This window comes from Belonocnema kinseyi, chromosome 1 (assembly GCF_010883055.1).
Source record: "Belonocnema kinseyi isolate 2016_QV_RU_SX_M_011 chromosome 1, B_treatae_v1, whole genome shotgun sequence".
Lineage (NCBI taxonomy): Eukaryota > Metazoa > Arthropoda > Insecta > Hymenoptera > Cynipidae > Belonocnema > Belonocnema kinseyi.
In genome coordinates this window covers 8,283,874-8,304,095 of record NC_046657.1, presented here as the reverse complement: position 1 = coordinate 8,304,095, position 20,222 = coordinate 8,283,874, and the positions used below count along the sequence as shown (strand labels likewise).

General features: G+C 29.1%; 1 protein-coding gene across 1 annotated transcript in view; it reads left to right on the top strand.

The window, feature by feature from the left end:
* LOC117169719 (laminin subunit alpha-2) overlaps positions 1 to 20,222 on the top strand; it is a 359,746-nt gene that overhangs the window by 201,232 nt on the left and 138,292 nt on the right. The window contains exon 13 of the mRNA XM_033356225.1: positions 2,045 to 2,326. Within this exon, the coding sequence (XP_033212116.1) occupies positions 2,045 to 2,326 (282 nt within the window). The remainder of the gene's footprint in view (positions 1 to 2,044; positions 2,327 to 20,222) is intronic.

Here is a 20,222-nt window from a genome sequence, read left to right as displayed (position 1 = left end):
AAACGTACTTTATTGTACCCTAATAAATCTTCCAAAGTTTCAGCTCGATATTTTATTTACAAAAAAAGTTCTTAGGTTCAAAAAAACATTCAGTGGACGGAAAAAGTGAGGTAGGTAATATAGGTATTTAGCTGTGTCACATGCCCTTAAACTCTTTAGAACAAGGAATTAAAAGTAATTTGATTCTTTCGAAGTTGGAATTAAAAGTATATTCGTATTCCATATATTTCAAAATATTCTCTGGGAAATCTTCTCACCTCGTATAGGTGCAACATGCAAGCACTGTCCGCTATTCTTTTATAGTGTCCTTCCAGAATAACATCAAAACCAGTCTCGATAATTTATTTTACTGAAGTTTCTAGACCTGAATCTATAAGATTGTGAAGTAGTGAATGCTCATCAAGACTTACTGCGATGATCTCAAATTTGTTTGATTTGCTAAGAACTTGCTTGTAGGTTTCTTCATCAACTTGGCTACAAAATGCAAAAGGGTAGGGTACTTGTTTTTTATCAAGTAAGTTTAATCTCAAACTCAAAAAAAATTTGAACGATTTTCTCACATTATTTCAAATCAGATTTTTGTGGTTGATTTAGATCTGGCTTTAGATAAATTAGGTTCATGAATCGCTGAACTGTTTCTATCGAACCGCAATGAAAATCTCGTTCACAAGATAGCACGTGAGAGTAGCTAAGGATCTTCAAATTCGCTCCGAGGATACAAAAAATTAAACCATTTCTTCAGATATTTTGGTGGAACGATAAAGTGGAATTTGACCATGTTTGAAAAAATTGTGACCGAACTGTTCTACAACAAAAAGGTGACAGTGTTCTAGAACACTGTGACAAAATTGTGACATAACTGTTCTCGAACTATGTGACAGCACTGTTCTGTAACAGTTGATATGAAATTGTTTTAGAACAAACTGATCAGAGACGCTCTATAATATTTGTTTCAAGTTTATTTCAGAACTGTGCCGTAACAGTATTATATCTAAGTTCCAGGACCCTGTCACAAGTATGTTCTAGAACAAATTAGGAACAAATATTAGTTCAGTATGTTCAAGATGAGCCTTGCGAATATCCCTGATGTTAATATCTCGGACGTATAATTTTTGTTAACCGTGAAAATGGGGATATCAAAATTTTCGCCTCGCAAGATATTCCGACGGGTTATCCCTGGAATAACCTGGGACGTAAATGGGGTCAAATCGAATATCCCGGGATATCCTATTGCTGTAAGGGGTACATCACATTGTTCCATATTTGATAAATAACAGTTCTAGAACAGTTCTAGAATTTTGCTAGATTTTTTACAATGCAGCGTACTAATGCTCTAGAATTGTTACAGATCGGATGTCATCGCGTTCTAGATTTGTTAAAGATTTGTTTTACAACATTTGTAATTGAGTTTTAGAATTGTTCTAGAAATGTTACAGATCGGTTGTCACAGCGTTCTAGAACTGTTACAGAATGGTTCTAGAGTATAGGGGAAGGCATAGTTCTCGCATTTTCGTAACCTTTTACTAACATGTTCTAGAACAGTTACAGATCTGTTCTGTAACCATGTTTGCTGGGTAGCTATGTGAAGTAAACTTTCTCCGGTTCTTCATTTATTCTAAAAGTGGGTTGACACAATAGTTTTTGAAGACTTGTTTACTTATTTCTTGTGGAAATCTTTAATGAATTCAGAGAAATAGTCATTTTCAGAATATGGAACCAAAAAAGGTTTTAAAACTTTATATTGAAGGAAGAGTTTGTATTCTGACCCGCTGAGGAGAGAAATGACCGGAGAGCTTCACAATGCCAGCATAAGAGCATGCATCTAATAAACATAAATCTAATAAAAAGAAATACATGGCATTTGCCCCAACCATATCCACTGAGAAAAACTCTCCACGAGGACATCAGAAGACGATTGTCCAATCAGCTTCCTTAAAAGAAACCGATTCACTAAAACTTTCATTAAATCTTTTTCCTCTTCCTGGGAATCACGTTATTTTTAAGGGGAGGAATACGAAATAGAATTTTTATTTTTACTTTTCAGCCTGTAGTTGCGATCCTATTGGCAGCACTTCAGACCTCTGTGATCCTAAAACGGGCCAATGTTCCTGTAGACCTTTATTTGATGGTAGAGATTGTTCTTCCTGTATCGAAGGATACGGAAATGTTACTGCTGGATGCAGAGAATGTGACTGCGACTTTGGAGCTATCGATGGTCGCTGTGATCCTGTAACAGGAGAATGTAGCTGTAAAAATGGAGTTTCGGGAAATCGGTGTGATCAATGTGAGATTGATCATTACGGATTATCAGATATTGGCTGCACGAGTGAGTACTATTTTATTTTAATTATGAATACATTAATTAATCTATTCTCCATTATCCATAGTAGATAAGGAAAATTTGCGTTCTAAATGCAGATTCCTCTTACCAACATGTTACCGACATGTTGCCGACATCGTTCTATTCAATGCTAAAAAACGTGGTTCATGTCAGTGCTAAATCTAGAAGGTTCTGCATTATAATCAAAACTTCCTAAAAAGACGATTCTTAAATTTGAAAAACAACATTTCCGCTGCAATTATCACGTGCTCTATAGTGTGAAAGCGAATATTGCGTCATCTTTAATTTATTAATTAAAATACCCTTTATATCGATCTCGAACATTCTAGATGTAGCACGGACACGAACCACATTTTTTTAGCACGGAACAGAACCATGTCGGTAACAGGAATCTGTATTTCCACGAAAAGTTGAATTCTTAACCTACTTTTCGTTTTTTAATATAAACATAGCTGTTAAACCTGCGAAGAAATAAGTATTGCGTGAAACTGGCGATGGTCGGAAATTGGCAGAAAACCTATCTCTTTCACAGCTCGTCAAATGAAACTTGCAAAATTTTTAAGATTTGAAATAGGTATTGGGGGAGGGGGGGAAATTAATTGAAAAATTCTGGGGAAATAATTATAGAAATTAATCATATTTAAATCATAATAAAAAATGTAGATGAAAGTATAAATTAATAATTTATATTAAACTACTCGCACAAAGATATTTGTATCTTGTACTTTTTGCAATAATAATTTCAATATATCAATATTATTAATTTCTATAATTAGTTTCGTATAATTATTTCCCTGTATATTTTCCCAAAATTATTCCTACAATCGCGAAAAAATGATAGGAAATTTATTATAGTATTCCTACATGGATATCCAATATAAAATTGTTTTAAAAATGAATTCCTCTCAATTCTTTTTTTTAAAGCAGGGTATATAATTTAGAACAATTAGAATTGTTCTCAGGTTAATAATTATTAACCTAAAAATGGCAAATTCTACTGTTTTATTGAAAATTGAACTATTTCGTAGAAAATTTTCATTGTGTTTAAAAAATATATTTTGTTGTTGAAAAATGAACTGAAATCTTTTTTTAGTGAAATTTAAACTTTTAAAAAATGATCGCTTTTTATTAAAAATTCCTCTGCTTTGGTACAGATTTCATCTGTCTTGTATAAAAATGCAACTATTTAGTAGAGACTAAAATTGTTTGGTTAAAAATTCATCCTTTTTGGTTAAAAAATTCCTCTTTTTTAATTGAAAATTAAATTTTTTGTAAAAACTATTTTTTAAATAAAAAATTTACAAAATCTTTAGATAAAAATGCAACTATGTGGTAGAGAATTCAACAATTATATTAAACCGTCATCCTTTTTGGTTAAAAATTCGGTCTTTTTGGATTGAAAATCAAGTTTTTTCGCAGGAACTAATTTCTTGTTTAAAAATTCATATTTTGAACTTGAAAAGTCAACTAAAACCTTTTCAACGGAAAATTCAACTACTTCTTTTTAAATTGATCTTTTTGATTTAAATATTCATGTTTTGGTTCAATCACTTTGTTAAGAAATCATTTTTTTGTTGAAGATTTATATTTTTAGTTGAAAATTCATCTCTCTGATTGAAAGTTGTACTGTTTTGTTCATTTTTCTAAAATTGAAAATGCAACTACTTGCGTGAAAGTTCAATTACACTATTAAAAATTTATTTTTAATTTAAATTTAATTTAATTTAATTCTAATTTAATTTAATTTAAATTTATTTTTCTTTGATTGCAACTTTAACTGTTTAGTGGAAATACCTTTTTTGGATTGAAAATTAATTTTTTAACTCAAAATTTACCTTTAACATTTTTTAAAGATTGATCTTTTTTAGTAGTAAATTATCCTTTTTGGTAAAAAAAAATAATTTGTTTGGTTTGAAATGTCATGTTTGTTGAATAAACATGCAGGGGTGTCGCATAAAATATATTTTTGCTGAAAAGTCATATTTTTTATAAGATAATTCAATTTTTTTAGAGAAAAATCGTCTTTTGGCTTGAAGGTTCACTATTTAGACAAATAAGGCCATGTGAAGAGTAGGTCACGTGACCAGATTCCTACTTTCCGTCACTTTTTCATTTCCTAACTTATTTTCACACGAAGCGCTACATCGACTTCAAAATTTGGGATAATAAATAAGAAGCCCTAAAAAAATTGGGCCTGGTCCTAAAATTTAATAATTGAAAAAAGCAACAAGAAGAAATTACTTACAAAAATAACTTTTTTTAGAGTTGTAAAAATTGAGGACCAAAACTACCTTTCTTAGTGTTTATTATTTATCACCCCAAATTTTCAACTCGATGTGGCGCGTCGTGTGAAAATAAGTTAGGAAATAAAAAAAATATCGTTAAGGTAGGAATCTGATCACGTGACCCATTCATCACATGACCTTAAGGCCATGTAACGAGAGGGTTATGTGACCAAAGTTGGACCTCAATTTTTCTTTCCCAACTTACGTCTAAACGAAATGAGGTATCGCTCTGAAAGTTTGGGAAATAAAACAGGAGGAAATAAAGTGCACGTCTTTGCTTTATTCCGGTAGAAATTTTGAAAAAAAATGTCGATGAAAATTAAGCTGGAAGCTATATCGGTACTTTTATTTTCCGACTTACGTCCACACGGAATGAGATATCGTGTTTAAAATTTGGCACGCTAAATAGAAGGCTCGAAGGAAGGTGTCTCAGATCCTAAATAATTAGAATTGTAAAAAGAAATGTTTAAGAACTAATTTTGAGAAATGCTGACCGTGCTGTAAAACCCTGGAAGCAAGTTTAAAAGTTGACAAAGGGCTAGTTATGGGGTTTATATTGACAAAAGTGGGACAAAAAAAAACAAAAATTGCTCATGAATATTATACACAAATAATGTAAAAACTAATGTTTACACTTAAAATGCAAATAAATAAATTTGGTCTGACATACGTATCTGACATACGTTTGAGCTATTTATTTGAAAATGCAACTATTATTTAAAAAATTTAATTTTGTTGAAATTTCAAATTTTTTTTTTTAAGTCATCTTCCCCAATTACTATCTTTTCCAATCTGTCTACTTGCAGCAGGGAAGGCAAGTGGAATTTTTCCGAGGCCCAAGAGTCTTTCCAGATAGGGAAATAAAGTGGCGGTATCTTTTGCGACAAAACTGGTAGAAGCGAGCCTTTAAGGTGGAAGTTCTTATCACTCGATCGTCGCTTATCAGACTTGAATCGAGTGCGGCCAGGATCGACATGGTCAGTAGGACTGGGCGTGTATTTCTCAGAATCGGAAACTCGCCTTTGCAAGACATGGAGGATCTCCAACTAACGAGTCGCTTTTACGTTTGTCCGCTCTGTAAATCCGCACTCTTTATTTCACTGCCAATTGTCTAAGAGTCCAAGTCATGAGAAACTGAGCCTCTTCGTCTACAAACGCGTGGGCGCCTTAGAATAAACGTTTCACGATTACTATTTGCCTTTCAAGAATTATCAAGTGTTTGAAGAACGAGAGTCAATCTTCGAAGAAAATTCTCCTTTTTATTCAGGAAATTTACTTATGAACATTTTTTTTCTTTTCGTTTACGGAATAGCTAATGGCAGCTTTGTCGCATTCTGTTTTATTTCATATATGTTTTGAAATATTTTTCCTTTTAGAGAATACTTTAATTTGAGAAACAGCCAGAAATCAGAGGGAGACTCAGCAGGAGTGTATGGGGGCTCTCAAAGTTGTGCAAGGTGTTTCTGCAATTTCTGGTGTTTCACCAGAAATTGCTGAATAAGCTGCGATAAGTGGACAAGTGCGTTTTCGTGGTGATAGACCCAGTCGTCACTTTCCCACGGATTATCTACAAATCTTGGCTGAAAATTTCCGAAACAATCGTTTTTTTACTCCTACGGTCTTCCTCTATCTATTTTACTATTAAAACACTAAATTAACACATATAAGATTAATTTTTTTCTCAACTTTCTTAGAATTTTGTCTATAGTTTAATTTTACTGGTGGAAATTTTTCTCCTAAAGTAAGCCAATTTTTTTTTTTTTTTAATTTTTTTCAAACATTTCTAGTAAATTCAGAATTTTTACGTTTACCCCTCAATATACCGTTTTAGTAATAAAAAAATGCACTTTGGATAATTAATACGGTAAAAGTATGAACGTGGCTATTTGTTATACGGTGAACTAAGCTTCGGTAATGAGTAAAAAATAATTTAAAATACTCAAATATCCGTAATTTTTCACAAAAATAGAGGAGCAAATTCTTTTAGATAAATTTATGTATAGAAACCATATTCCAAAAAGACGATTCATGCTAAGAAGATCAATCTTTTGAAAAAATATTGACTTTTAAATTGGAGAAGATGAATTTTTGAACAAGAAATTTCATTTTAAAACAAGAAATATGAATTTTAACCAAAAAAGACAAGTTCTCAACCAATGGAATCGTTAAATTCTAAGTTTAAAAATATAATTTTCAATGATAAAAAAATTAATCATTTTTAAAGAGTAGATTTTTACCAAAAAGTACGAATTTTTAATAAAATAATTGAATCCTCAAACAAAAAAATAAATTTTTAGGCAACAAGATTAATTTACCTACCCATCGACTAATCTTCAGCGAAATTCATTATTTTTCTATGTAATAGTTGAATTTTCAACTTATGAATGATAAAAATGTATCTAAAAACTGAATACTTAAATTATTCGCTGAAAAAATAAATCTCTTTGACTGACTAGGGTCCAAAAAGTGACCGAAACGTCTCAATAATAATTATTGTGATTTGCAATCTAAAACAAGAACGAATTTTTAACAAAATTGTCAAATTTTCAACAAAAAATATAAATTTTTAACAAGAAAGGTAATTCTCAACCAACTAGATTTATTTTCTACCCAATTGTTGAATTTTCCAAGCCAAAAAGACGAGTTTCGTATAGAAACGTTGAATTTTCTACACAAAAATATTAAATCTGAACAAAAAAGATAATTTTCAACCAAACAGTTAAATGTTAAATGAAATTCATGAATCTTTAACCAAAAAAATGAAAATGAATTAAAAGTAGTAATTTTTAACAAAGTAGTTAAATCTTTTTAAAAAATAAATATTTTTAACAAAATCATTAAATTTTCCGCCTACAAGATTAATTTATCTACCTGCAAAAAGACTAATTTTTAACGAAATACATGATTCTTCTACCTAATAGTGTAATGTTTAACTTATCAAGGATAAAACTTTATCTAAAAACGGAATCGTTACATTTTTAGCTAAAAAGGTTAATTTCCAATAAAAAATAATAACGAATTTTTAACAAAATAGGTAAAGTTTTATTAAAAAATATGAATTTTCTACGAAAAAATTAATTCTTAACCAACTAGTTCTATTTTCTGCCAAACCGTTGAATTTTCAACCGAAAAAGAAGATTTTTCTACAAAAACGTTTAATTTTCTATCCAAAAATATTAATTCTAAACAAGAAAATCAATTTTCAACCAAACAGTCGAATTTTAAACTGAATTGGTTAATCTTCAACCAAAAAAAAAAAAATGGTTTAATAAATTATTTAAAATTTAAATCAAATAGATGATTTTTAATCAAGAAATATATGAATCCTCAACGAAACATGTAGAATTTAATATTTCAAATAAGAAATATTTTCATTTAAAATAAAAAATGGTTATATTCAACAAAAATAAAATTAATTTTTAATAATAATAATAGATAAGTCCTAAACTAATGGGATGAATTTTCAACTGAAATAATGAATCTGCATTTAAAAAATGAATTTTCTACTAAAAAGATCAACATTTAAACAAAATTTTGATTTTTTAACCAAAACCATAAACTTAAAATTTTAAAAAACGAATTTTCAACCTAATACATGAATTTTCAACCAAAAATGTTAATTCTGAACTAAAAAAGATCAAATTTATAACAAAAATTAGAATTGTTAAATTTTCGTTTAAAAAATTAATACTCAACTAAAAATGCGGCGAGTTATCAGATAAAATAAAATAAAAAATACATAAACAAAAAAATTTATTTTGAATCAAGTAAATGAATTTTTAACCAAAAAGATAACTCTTTAACCAAATAGTTGTATTTTCAACAAAATAATTAATTTCTGAACCAAATAGTCAAATTTTTAACCAAACTGTATATGAATTTCGTACCAAGATATAACAGACTTTTCAACTAAAAAAATTAATTTTAAACACAAAATTGTTGGATTTTCTTATTAGGGTTTATTAATTCATTTCGCATCTAAGAGAAAAAAAATGAAAAATAGGGGAAAGGGAAAGTATTTTAAAAACACGAGAAAAAGAAGGAATCCTAAAAAAAGAGTAAATAGAGAAATAGGGGGGAGAGTAATCTCACTCGAATATACTTTTTATTAATTATTACCAATGAAAGTGCACTAAACAAGCTATAAAATAAAGTCTAAAATTAAAAAAAAATAAAGCAATGGCTTACCTTACAATTCTTTATTCAAAGAAACTGATAATTAATTACATCAAATAAAGTTAAGATCTATGTTATGCTAAAAAATTTTCTAATTACACACAATTTGAATTAATTTAAATCCGATCATTTATCATAAATACATGATCAATTTTCCCGAGAACATTTATAATGTATGAATTGTCCCGCATGATAAATTTACGGGAGAAGAAAAAATGTCACTTTCATTTCATTTGGGGTTCATTTATTCAGGGAGAATGAAAAGTATAGCCTTTTGACTCTGGATAGTGGATAATAATCATAATTCTTGATAGCAGTGGATTTATCTGCATTAAGAATCGCTGTAGGATCGATAAGATATTCGCGAGTGGGACCTTGGCCTTAGACCCCGTCGAGGTCTTCCAGCATCCCTAGGGAAAATGAGTTATAAGCGACATTAAGTACAGGGCCTACCGTCTCACGCCAAGTTGTTAGTACTGGCGCACGATTCTGCATATTAAGGCACGATTTCAGATAAAGAAACATTATTTATACATTTTTATTACTGTTCTTTAAAAATTTGTATTAATTACAGTCATTATTATTGAATTATTCTGTAATTGTAAAGTATAGGATCAAGTACGATAGAAAATTATAGAAAATTATAGAAAAGTATAGAAAATGGTAGAAATGTATAGGAATGTATAGGAAAATAAACTGTGATACGATGTAAGTGTAGCTAGAACGAGAAAATAAAGAACATTATTCATAGAAAAGAATAGAAATGTATTCTAAACTCTTCTGTTGTCCTACTATTTTCTTTCGTGTCCAATCATATCCTAATCTGGTATATTATATTCAATTATTATTGTATCCTTCTAGCTTTCTTCTTTGTCCGTTATTTTGAATTTTCATTTGTACCCAAACCTATCCCAAAATATAATTTTTCATTCTTTTCCATCATACTATATACTTTTCTATGCATTTCCGTAGCGTGATATCTCTTTTTATTTGGTTGGAACGTGTTGTATACTTTTCCATCATGTTCGTTATTTTCTACCGTATTATATCCGTTTTTATCATTTTCCACCTCGATCTATCATTTTCTATTCTTTTCCACTGCATTCTTTCATTTTCTATTCTACTGTATCCTCTTTTATTATTTTAATCTTATGTGAACCTATCATATACTATTGTACCCAAAACTATCCCTTAATATTATTTTATTTTTCTATCCTTTTCCACCATTCTCTATAATTTTATATGCTTTTCCATCATAATATAACATTTTATTCTTTTCCACTACATTGTACCATTTTTTTGTCTTTTTAACCATACGATAATCATTCCTATACTTTTCTACCATATTAAATCACTTTCTATCATTTCCACAATAAAATATCACGATTTAGCCATTTCTATCATACTATATTATTTCCTGTTATTTTCCACCGTACTATATCATTTTCTATCCTTTTTCACCACACTTGTCAATTACGATCGTTTTCCAACAGAATCAGTTAGCCCGCATGACTGCAGCCCGACTTACGCAATAGCTAGCATGTTGCCTTTTACAGGCAAAAAACACTCCATTTTTAATTACAAAAAAAAACAAGAATATTTTTCGAAAAAGTCTCTCTTGCGGCCGATTTAATTGTCTTTAGATTATGTTGTTAAAATAAAACATCAAACAATTCATTCTTGCAGAGGTATTACGTATCTGATTAAAATCCAAGTCTTTTCAAAAGCCTTAAGATTTAAAGTTGAAATATATTGCATTTTCAAAAAAATAGTTGACTGTTCAACGAAAAAGTTGAGTTTTCAAGCTCAAAATTTTAATGTTTCAGAAAACATTTGACAATAAATCCAAAAAGATGAAGTTTAAAAAAAATGACTTTCGAACCAAATAGTTCAATTTGCAACAATAACAAAAAAAATAATTTTAGACCAAACAGTTGTATTACGTATCTGATTAAAATCCAAGTCTTTTCAAAAGCCTTAAGATTCAAAGTTGAAATATATTGCATTTTCAAAAAAATAGTTGACTGTTCAACGAAAGAGTTGAGTTTTCAAGCTCAAAATTTTAATGTTTCAGAAAACAGTTGACAATAAATCCAAAAAGATGAAGTTTGAAAAAAATTACTTTCTAACCAAATAGTTAAATTTGCAACAATAACAAAAAAATTAATTTTAGAGCAAAAAGTTGTATTACGTATCTGATTAAAATCCAAGTCTTTTCAAAAGCCTTAAAATTTAAAGTTGAAATATATTGCATTTTCAAAAAAATAGTTGACTGTTCAGCGAAAGAGTTGAGTTTTCAAGCTCAAAATTTTGATGTTTCAGAAAACAGTTGACAATAAATCCAAAAAGATGAAGTTTGAAAAAAATTACTTTCTAACCAAATAGTTCCATTTGCAACAATAACAAAAAAATTAATTTTAGAACAAAAAGTTGTATTACGTATCTGATTAAAATCCAAGTCTTTTCAAAAGCCTTAAGATTTAAAGTTGAAATATATTGCATTTTCAAAAAAATAGTTGACTGTTCAGCGAAAGAGTTGAGTTTTCAAGCTCAAAATTTTGATGTTTCAGAAAACAGTTGACAATAAATCCAAAAAGATGAAGTTTGAAAAAAATTACTTTCTAACCAAATAGTTCCATTTGCAACAATAACAAAAAAATTAATTTTAGACCAAACAGTTCCATTCGCTTCAAAATAGTTTAAGCAAAAGAGATAAATTTTTAACAAATTAGTCAAATTTGTAATCAAATAGTCGAATTTTCAACTTACAAACATAAATTTGCATTTAAATTTTGAATGTGAATCTACAAGCCAAAAAGACGAACTTTCTAGAAGACAGTTAAATTTTCAGCAAAATAGTTTTACTTACGCAAACATGACTTTTTAACAGTAAAATTTGATTTGAAATCCAAATTTAACTTTTTAAAAATTATCAAACAAACTGTGGAAGTAGTTGATTTTTCAAATGAAATCGACAAATTTCCAACAGAATAGTTGAATTTTTAAATTAAAAAGATTAATTTGCTACCAAATGGTCAAATTATTAAAACAAAAAGATAAACTTGAACGAAAAACAATTGCATTTTCAATCAAATATTTTGATTTTCAAGCCAAGAAGATACATTTTTTAGAAGATGAATTTTCAATAAGAAAAGATTAAATGTCGAAAAAAATTGATATTTCAATAAAACGTGATTAGCTTTGAATAAAAAAGAGTCGTATTCAACCTGAAAAGATGAATTTTTAACAATAAATTTATTATTTGATATTATATTATAATTTTTAATCAAAAACTGTAAAATTTTATTTTAAAAAATGAATTTCCAACAAAATAGTTGTATCCTCAACCAAAACGGATTGATGTGTGACAAAAAATTGCACTTTCAACCAAAAAGATCAAATTTCTACTCAAGAAGATGAATTTTTAAACAAGAGAGATTTTTTATTTAAGAGAGGAAAGCCAAAAAGACGAATACTCTACAAAACAATTACATTATTTGACGATAAAGAGAAATTTATAATAAAATTCATAGGTTTTCAACCAAATAGTAAAATTTACAAGAAAGAACGATCAATTTTCAATAAAAAATTAATTAGTTAAATTTTCAAATGAGAAAATTAATTTTTGAACAATACAAAAAACGAAATTTCAACATAATAGTTAAAACTTGAACCAGTAAAATTAATGTTTAACCAACTATATCCCCTTTAAAGCGCTAATAGTTTAATATTCATAAAAAAATAATGAATTCTTAATCAAAAAATTAATGGTTGTATTTTTAACCAAAACCGTTAAATTTTCAATTAAAAATGAAAAAGGTACATTTTCGGCTAGAAAATTAATTTTTAATTAAAGAAAAATCTCAACACAATAGTGAAATCTTATGCCAAGAAAATTAATTTTTAACAAAGTAATCGAACTTCAAACAAAGTAGTCGAATTTTCAACCAAAAAGATGAATTCTCCACGAAAAATTTAATAGTGAACTTTTGAACTACAAGCGATCAATTTTTAGCAGAAAATAGATCAGTAACTTTTCAATTGAGAAATTAATTTTCAAATAATAAAAAGGAAACTATTTTCAAATAATAAAAAAAACTAATTTTCATCAAAACAGTTCAATCTTCAACAAGGTAAGAGAAGTTCTAACCAAAATTATAATATTCAACTTTTCAATTTAAAAGAATGAATTTTAATGAAAAAATAATAGAATAGAATAGGAAACTGTTGACAGTAGCTAGGTGGTGATTCTCGAATTAAAGAGATTTCGAATGTTAAGCACGGACGAGCACCGTTAACGTTCGGATGGGTCACCATTCGTGATTCTTGCTTTAGTCGTGTTTTAACTGCGTTGAACTTCTTCCGAGCAGGAGATTTGACGCCGAGAATAGAGAACTCGTCTTACGGTGAACAAATGTGTTCAGGAGTTGTGGTTTTCTGCAGTTTTCCACTTCTCTGACAAAATGCTGAGATGAATACGAGCATTTCTAATAAAAATCCGCCTCGTATGGGATTTAGGGACTCCACGGGATTCCATTATTTTGTTGAAAATCCATCTTTGAACTTAGAAAATGTAACAATTTCATTGAAAATCAACTATTTTGGTAAGAAGTCATATATTTTGGTGGAAAATTCAACTGTTCTGGTAAAAATATTTTTTTTTTTAGTTGGAGAAAAATTTCGGGAGATTAATTCACGGCACAACTCCTTGATTTTATTACGCTTTGGCGCGAGAACTAATATCTGGGAACGCTTGCTTTTAAAGCATAGGTCTTGAAGTTTTGGGCATTAGGCCACGCCCCTTTGTTCTCAGGTCTCAAATTCTATGCTTTTAGAGCAACGAGTCCTAGACTTTAAATCGCGTAAAAATTATAGCTCTAAAATCACGCGCTAAACTGTTATATCAATTTATTAAAATTTCTCTCCATGTAGAAAAGTCATCTTTTCTGGTTGTAATAAATAAATTTTAAAAAAAACTCTGGTATTTGCATATTAGTGGTCAGGGAGAATGAAAAAATGGTTAAGGAAAAACCAGAGAAAAGTCGCAGAGCATTTTTTTAATGAAGTTTTGGAGCCACACTTTATAGAATTCTCTTATCGAAACCAATATCGAAGAAAATAATAATGGACTAATAATTGTCTTTTCGAATTTCGAATAATATTCTTTCCAGCTCCAAGGCTCGCATTTTGTGTGAAAATAAAATAATATTTGGAATCGTAGTTGGTACTTAGGATTTGCCTCTTACTCGACTGGTCTATGGGTCGATAAACTCTTTGAAATGCGGTGGGTTCGTCGATTTTGTATTATGCAAATCGTCTGGCAGTCGCGAGTCCTGATACTTGTCCATGTACCTGTAACTAAGGACACGTCTCGGTCATAGGATTGCGGGTGGCGAACCAAGTGATTATGTCCAAGATAGACCGCTAATGGAGTTTTAATCCCTTGCTAACTAATTGCTGACGAGCGCTGGCGACAAATTCAAATTCCATCGCAATAAACAACAACCTATTTCAGGAATTCGCGTGTCAAAAGAAGGAGATCATTAATTTTTTACACGTACATATAATAAGGGGATGGAAAAGGATAAAAAGGATAGACTACGATGGGAAGTATCCAAATGTTGGAATGATACCGAAATTAGAGAAGAATCAAGTCAGGCGGAAAAGGATACAGTAGTGTGGTAAGGAAGGATATATAAGGAAAGATTTATTCGGAAAAGTATAGAAAAAGCTATATTGACGTAAACAATAATATAATAAAGTAAAATAAAATTGTAATGGAGAGGGATAGAAAATGGCAGATTATATGGCGGAAAAGGATAAGGAATGGTATACTATGGTAAAAAAGAATAGAGAATTGTATAGAGTGATAGATAAGAATAGAAAATTGTTATAGTGTAGTAGACTATAGGTGGAAAAGGATAATAAATGGTATTGAGTGGTGGAAAAAGATAGAAAATGGTACAATGTGGTAAAAAAGGATAGAGAATCGCATAGTGTTATAGAAAAGGATAAGAAATTGTATATTGTTGCAGAAAAGCATAAAAATTGTAAAGCGTGGAGGGAAAGGTCAGAAAATAGCACAGTATTCTGAAAAACGATCAAAAGAGTATATTTTTGTGGGAAAGGATATAAAATGGTATATAGTGTTGGAAAAAGATAGAAAATTCTATACTGTGCGCGGAAAAGGATAAACATGTTGAGGTGTTTTGGAAACGGATAGAAAATGGTATATCGTGGTGGACAAGTATAGAAAAGAGTATATTTCCTTGTAAGATGATAGAAAATCGTATATCATAGTGGTAAACTATAGACAATGGAATGGTGTGGTGAAAAATAATAAAAAATTGTGTATGGTGATGGAAAAGGATAGAAAAATGTGCACTGTATTGAAAAATGATAAAAAATGGTACGATGTGATAAAAAAGGATAGAGAATCGCATAGTGTTATGGAAAAGGATAAGAAATTGTATATTGTTGCAGAAAAACATAAAAATTGTAAAGCGTGGAGGGAAAGGTCAGAAAATAGCACAGTATTCTGAAAAACGATCAAAAGAGTATATTTTTGTGGGAAAGGATATAAAATGGTATATAGTGTTGGAATAAGATAGAAAATGCTATACTGTGCGCGGAAAAGGATAAACATGTTCAGGTGTTCTGGAAACGAATAGAAAGTGGTATATCGTGGTGGACAAGTATAGAAAAGAGTATATTTCCTTGTAAGATGATAGAAAATCGTATATCATAGTGGTAAACTATAGACAATGGAATGGTGTGGTGAAAAATAATAAAAAATTGTATATGGTGGTGAAAAAGGATAGAAAAATGTGCACTGTATTGGAAAATTGTAAAATATGGTACGATGTGATAAAAAAGGATAGAGAAACGCATAGAGTTATGAAAAAGGATAAGAAATTGTATATTGTTGCAGAAAAGCATACAAATAGTAAAGCGTGGAGGGAAAGAGTAGAAAATGGCACAGTATTCTGAAAAACGATCAAAAGAGTATATTTTTGTGGGAAAGGATATAAAATGGTATATAGTGTTGGAAAAAGATAGAAAATTCTATACTGTGCGCGGAAAAGGATAAACATGTTCAGGTGTTCTGGAAACGGATAGAAAATGGTATATCGTGGTGGACAAGTATAGAAAAGAGTATATTTCCTTGTAAGATGATAGAAAATCGTATATCATAGTGGTAAACTATAGACAATGGAATGGTGTGGTGAAAAATAATAAAAAATTGTATATGGTGGTGGAAAAGGATAGAAAAATGTGCACTGTATTGGAAAATTGTAAAATATGGTACGATGTGATAAAAAAGGATAGAGAATCGCATAGAGTTATGAAAAAGGATAAGAAATTGTATATTGTTGCGAAAAAGCATGGAAAGGATATAAAATGGTATATTGTGTGGAAAATGATACAAACTGGTATTATATTGTAAAAAAGGATAAAGAATGTCATAGTGTAAATAAACAGAATATAAACATGGTATAGTGTGGTGGAAAGGTATAGAACAGGGGATATCGTCGTGGAAAATGATACAAAAGAGTGTAGTGTGGTGAAAAGGATGTAGAAATGCAGTGTAGTTGAAAAGGATAGAAAATTGCACAATTTTTCGGAAAAGGATAAAAAATGGTATTACGTGGTGGAAAAGGGTCGAAAGTGGTATAGTGTGGTTGAAAATGATAGAAAATGATATAGTGTAGCGAAAACTGATAAAAATGGTATTTTATGGTGGTAATGGATGGAAAATGGTATATTGTGTTGGAAAATGATAAAAAATGGTACAATATAGTAAAAAAGGATAAAGAATCGTATGGTATTATAGAAAAGGATAAAAAAATGGTGTATTGTTTCGAAAAAGCATAAAGATAGTAAAGCGTGGTAGAAAAAAGTAGAAAATGGCACAGTGTTGTGGAAAATGATAGAAAAGGCTATGAAGTGGTGGAAATGAATAGAGAGTGGTAGTGTGGTGAAATGAAATAGAAAATTGGTATAGTGCAGTGGAAAGGTATAGAACAGGATATATTGTCGTAGAAAACGCTAGAAAAGTGTATAGTGTGGTGGAAAAGGATACAAAAATTTGAAGTGGTTTAGAAAAGGATATAAAATAGTATATCATAGTGGAAAAGTGCAGACAATGGAACATTGTGGTGAAAAATGATAAAAAGTGGTATAAAATATAATAAAATAATATAATATAATAATAAAAAGGAGTAATAATAATAATATATAATGACAACTTCTTTTAATTATGTGCTTTCATATGTGCCCTTGTGCTGGTAAGGAAGTTATTTTTTTTTGTAAATTATCATTAAAATTCAGTGGAGTATTTAAAATAATAAATAATAGTAAATTTAAGAATTAGATATTTATCAAACATTTCTGAAATATTTCATAAATACTACCAATACTAGCCATATATGTGAGGAACTGTGAAAATCTGTTAAATATTAAAATTTTTTCGTTGAATAAATTTCTCGAATGGTAACCTCATTTAACGTGAAAATTAGAAAGTTTGATATTACGCAAAAAATTATTTAAGTAAACTTTTTTGCTTCTCATCAACACTTCTATTAAAAAAATACCACTTGGTGTTTAAAAAATAAGTATTGCTAGTATGTGTAGAGTAAAATGAGGTAATTGAATTTTATGTTTAGAGCTCCTGTCCGACAGCCTTATAAAATAATATATATTTTTTAATAAACGTAACAAAACTTGTCAAGAAAGTTTTAGAAATATTCGATAAAGATCACAATTTCCAATTTATTACTATTTATTAATTGATTATGTTAAACACAGCACTCAATTTTAATGGAAAGTTACGAAAAATGTAATTTTCTTACCAGTGCGAACGAGGATATTAAATTTATTAATAATTATCATTACATATTATTTTTTTTTGTATTATTGTATTATATTATAATATTATATATTAATCTAAGTGACGAGGATATCCTACATGGAGAAAAATGGATGGTCAGCCTGAAAATTTAGAGTGCCCGACTAACGACATTTGAGTTTGGACTATAAAACAGCCTAGATAGTTGGGAGTACCATCCGTGGAGTGTCAAAATTTGAAGGCTAGGTTAACTATCTCAGAGTGTAAAGTTTACGATCCCGGGAGTGTGTACTCGATTATCTTAGAGTCTCAACTCAATTTTTTTTTTAAATTATTGAAACAAAAACTAAAAAATTAAATTAGTCACATAGAAGAAACATCACCTGATGTGGGTTAATTTCCCATTACATATATGCTGTGTTATTAAAACCCCATGCTAGTTTTTTAATAAAACGGAATGTGTAAATGGAAATAACGACATTACATGATGTTTTTGGTATGTGGCAAAATTAATTAGGTTTTTCAAAATATGTGAAATATTAATCAATGGATTAAATGAGTAAACTAAAAATTTTTAATAAAAAATATGTATGTGTTATTTCTATACATAATTAATAGAAAAAATTTATCCTGTATATATTTCGAAAGTTCCACAAAATTAAAAGAAACGACAAAAATTGCGTACATTTAAGTCAAACAAAACTATTTTATATGTAATTTATTCATTCTTGCGCTCATACAGTTACAAAAAACTGAATATTATATATTAGCAGATACAAATTTTATTTAAAAAATTCAACCAAACAGTTACATAAAACGACCAAATATATCAAGTTTCCAGTAACAGAGACAAATTTTCCAAAAAATACTTAAAGATTTAATTAAATAGTCATATTTTCAACACAAAAAGAAGAATTTTTCCGAGAACAGATGAACTTGTAGCAAAAATGTTACTTGTCAACAAAGAAGGATAAATTTTCAACCAAGAAACATGACGTTTTCATTGGAAAAGCTGATTTTTTAACAAGATTCTTAAATTCCCAACCAAAAAGTTGAACTTTCAACAAAAAAGAATAATTTTCTACAAAAACGACGACTTTTTCACAAAATATATGAATTTTCTATCACATAATTAAATGTTCGCCTAAAAAGTTGAACTTTCTACAAACAAGATGAACTTTCTGCCCAAAAAGACGACTTTTCAACAAAACACATGAATTTTCTACCAAACAGTTAAATTTCCAACTTATCTAATAAACAGAATAAATTTTGTTTAAAGTTCTGGATAAATTTTTGAGATAAAAAAATCATTTTTAACTGTACATAAATTAATTTTCTACAAAGTTAATAAAATAAAAAAAAATGAATTTTAAAACAGAGGATTAATGTTCTACCAAAAAAGACCCATTTTGAACAAAGTACATGAATTTTCTAAAAAGTTATTAAACGTAAAAGCCAAAAAGACGAATTATCTACAAGAAAGTTCACTTTGCAACCCAAAAATATGATTTTTTTAACAATAAAGTTTAATTTTCAAAAAATCGATGATTATTTAAGTCAAAAAGATGAATGTTTTACGCAACAATAGAATTTTTACCATTAAAGTAAATTTAAAATCAAATAATTGAATTTCCAACGAAGTACTTAACAGTTGTTATTTGAACCAAACAATTGCATTTTTAATAAAGAACGATACATTTTTAACCGAGAAGATTAAGTTTCTACAAGAAAGATCAATTTTATTTAAAAATACATGAATTTTTAACAAAATACGTGAATGCCTAAACAAAAACCCGTGCAGAAATTTTGATCTGGCCCCGGGCGGGGCCAGATCGGGCTGGGTCGGGCCCATATAGGGAATCCTGTTCGGGGCCAGACCGCGGATCAATAATTGTCCCAATATGACTTAGAGCCGCTTCCTCTGTTGTTTCTGTGTTTTCGTCGCTCATGGAATTATCACTGATCGCTGCTTCTGCTTCTAAAAAAAGTAAAATAAATAAATTATAAAACTCTCAGGCTGGCCGCTGGACTGGAAAACCGGAAAATGGCTGGGAATTTTTTGAAATAGAGAAAATCCGGGAAACGACAGTGATTTTATTTTTTTACCGGAAATTTTGTAAATATTTAAAAAACAAATCGGCCTAAAGTACGATTTCAAAAAATTTTTAAATAATGAATTGAATTGTTATTGATTTAAATGATGACATCATTCAGCTCACAATGCATAATTTAAAAATCGTTTACTTTAGAAATTTTTCATTTTAGGTTTTTATTTTTAATTTAGAGAATTTCAAAATGCAGTCTTGAAGACTTAATAAACTAAAAATTAAAACCGTTTAAAGTTGAGTATTTTGTATAAAAATATTTGTATTTTATTAACAGTAAAAATAAATAAATTATTTTTAAAATGAATGTGTAATTTAGGTATTAAAAGGGAACAGTAATTCACTTTACAAAACGATTCGAAACGCGCTCAAGATTCAGAATTTTCCAGATTTTAACGTGGAAAAAATTAACTGTTTCAATTCGAAATCTTAGTCATTAAATAATGTAAACGTCTGCCTAAAACTTT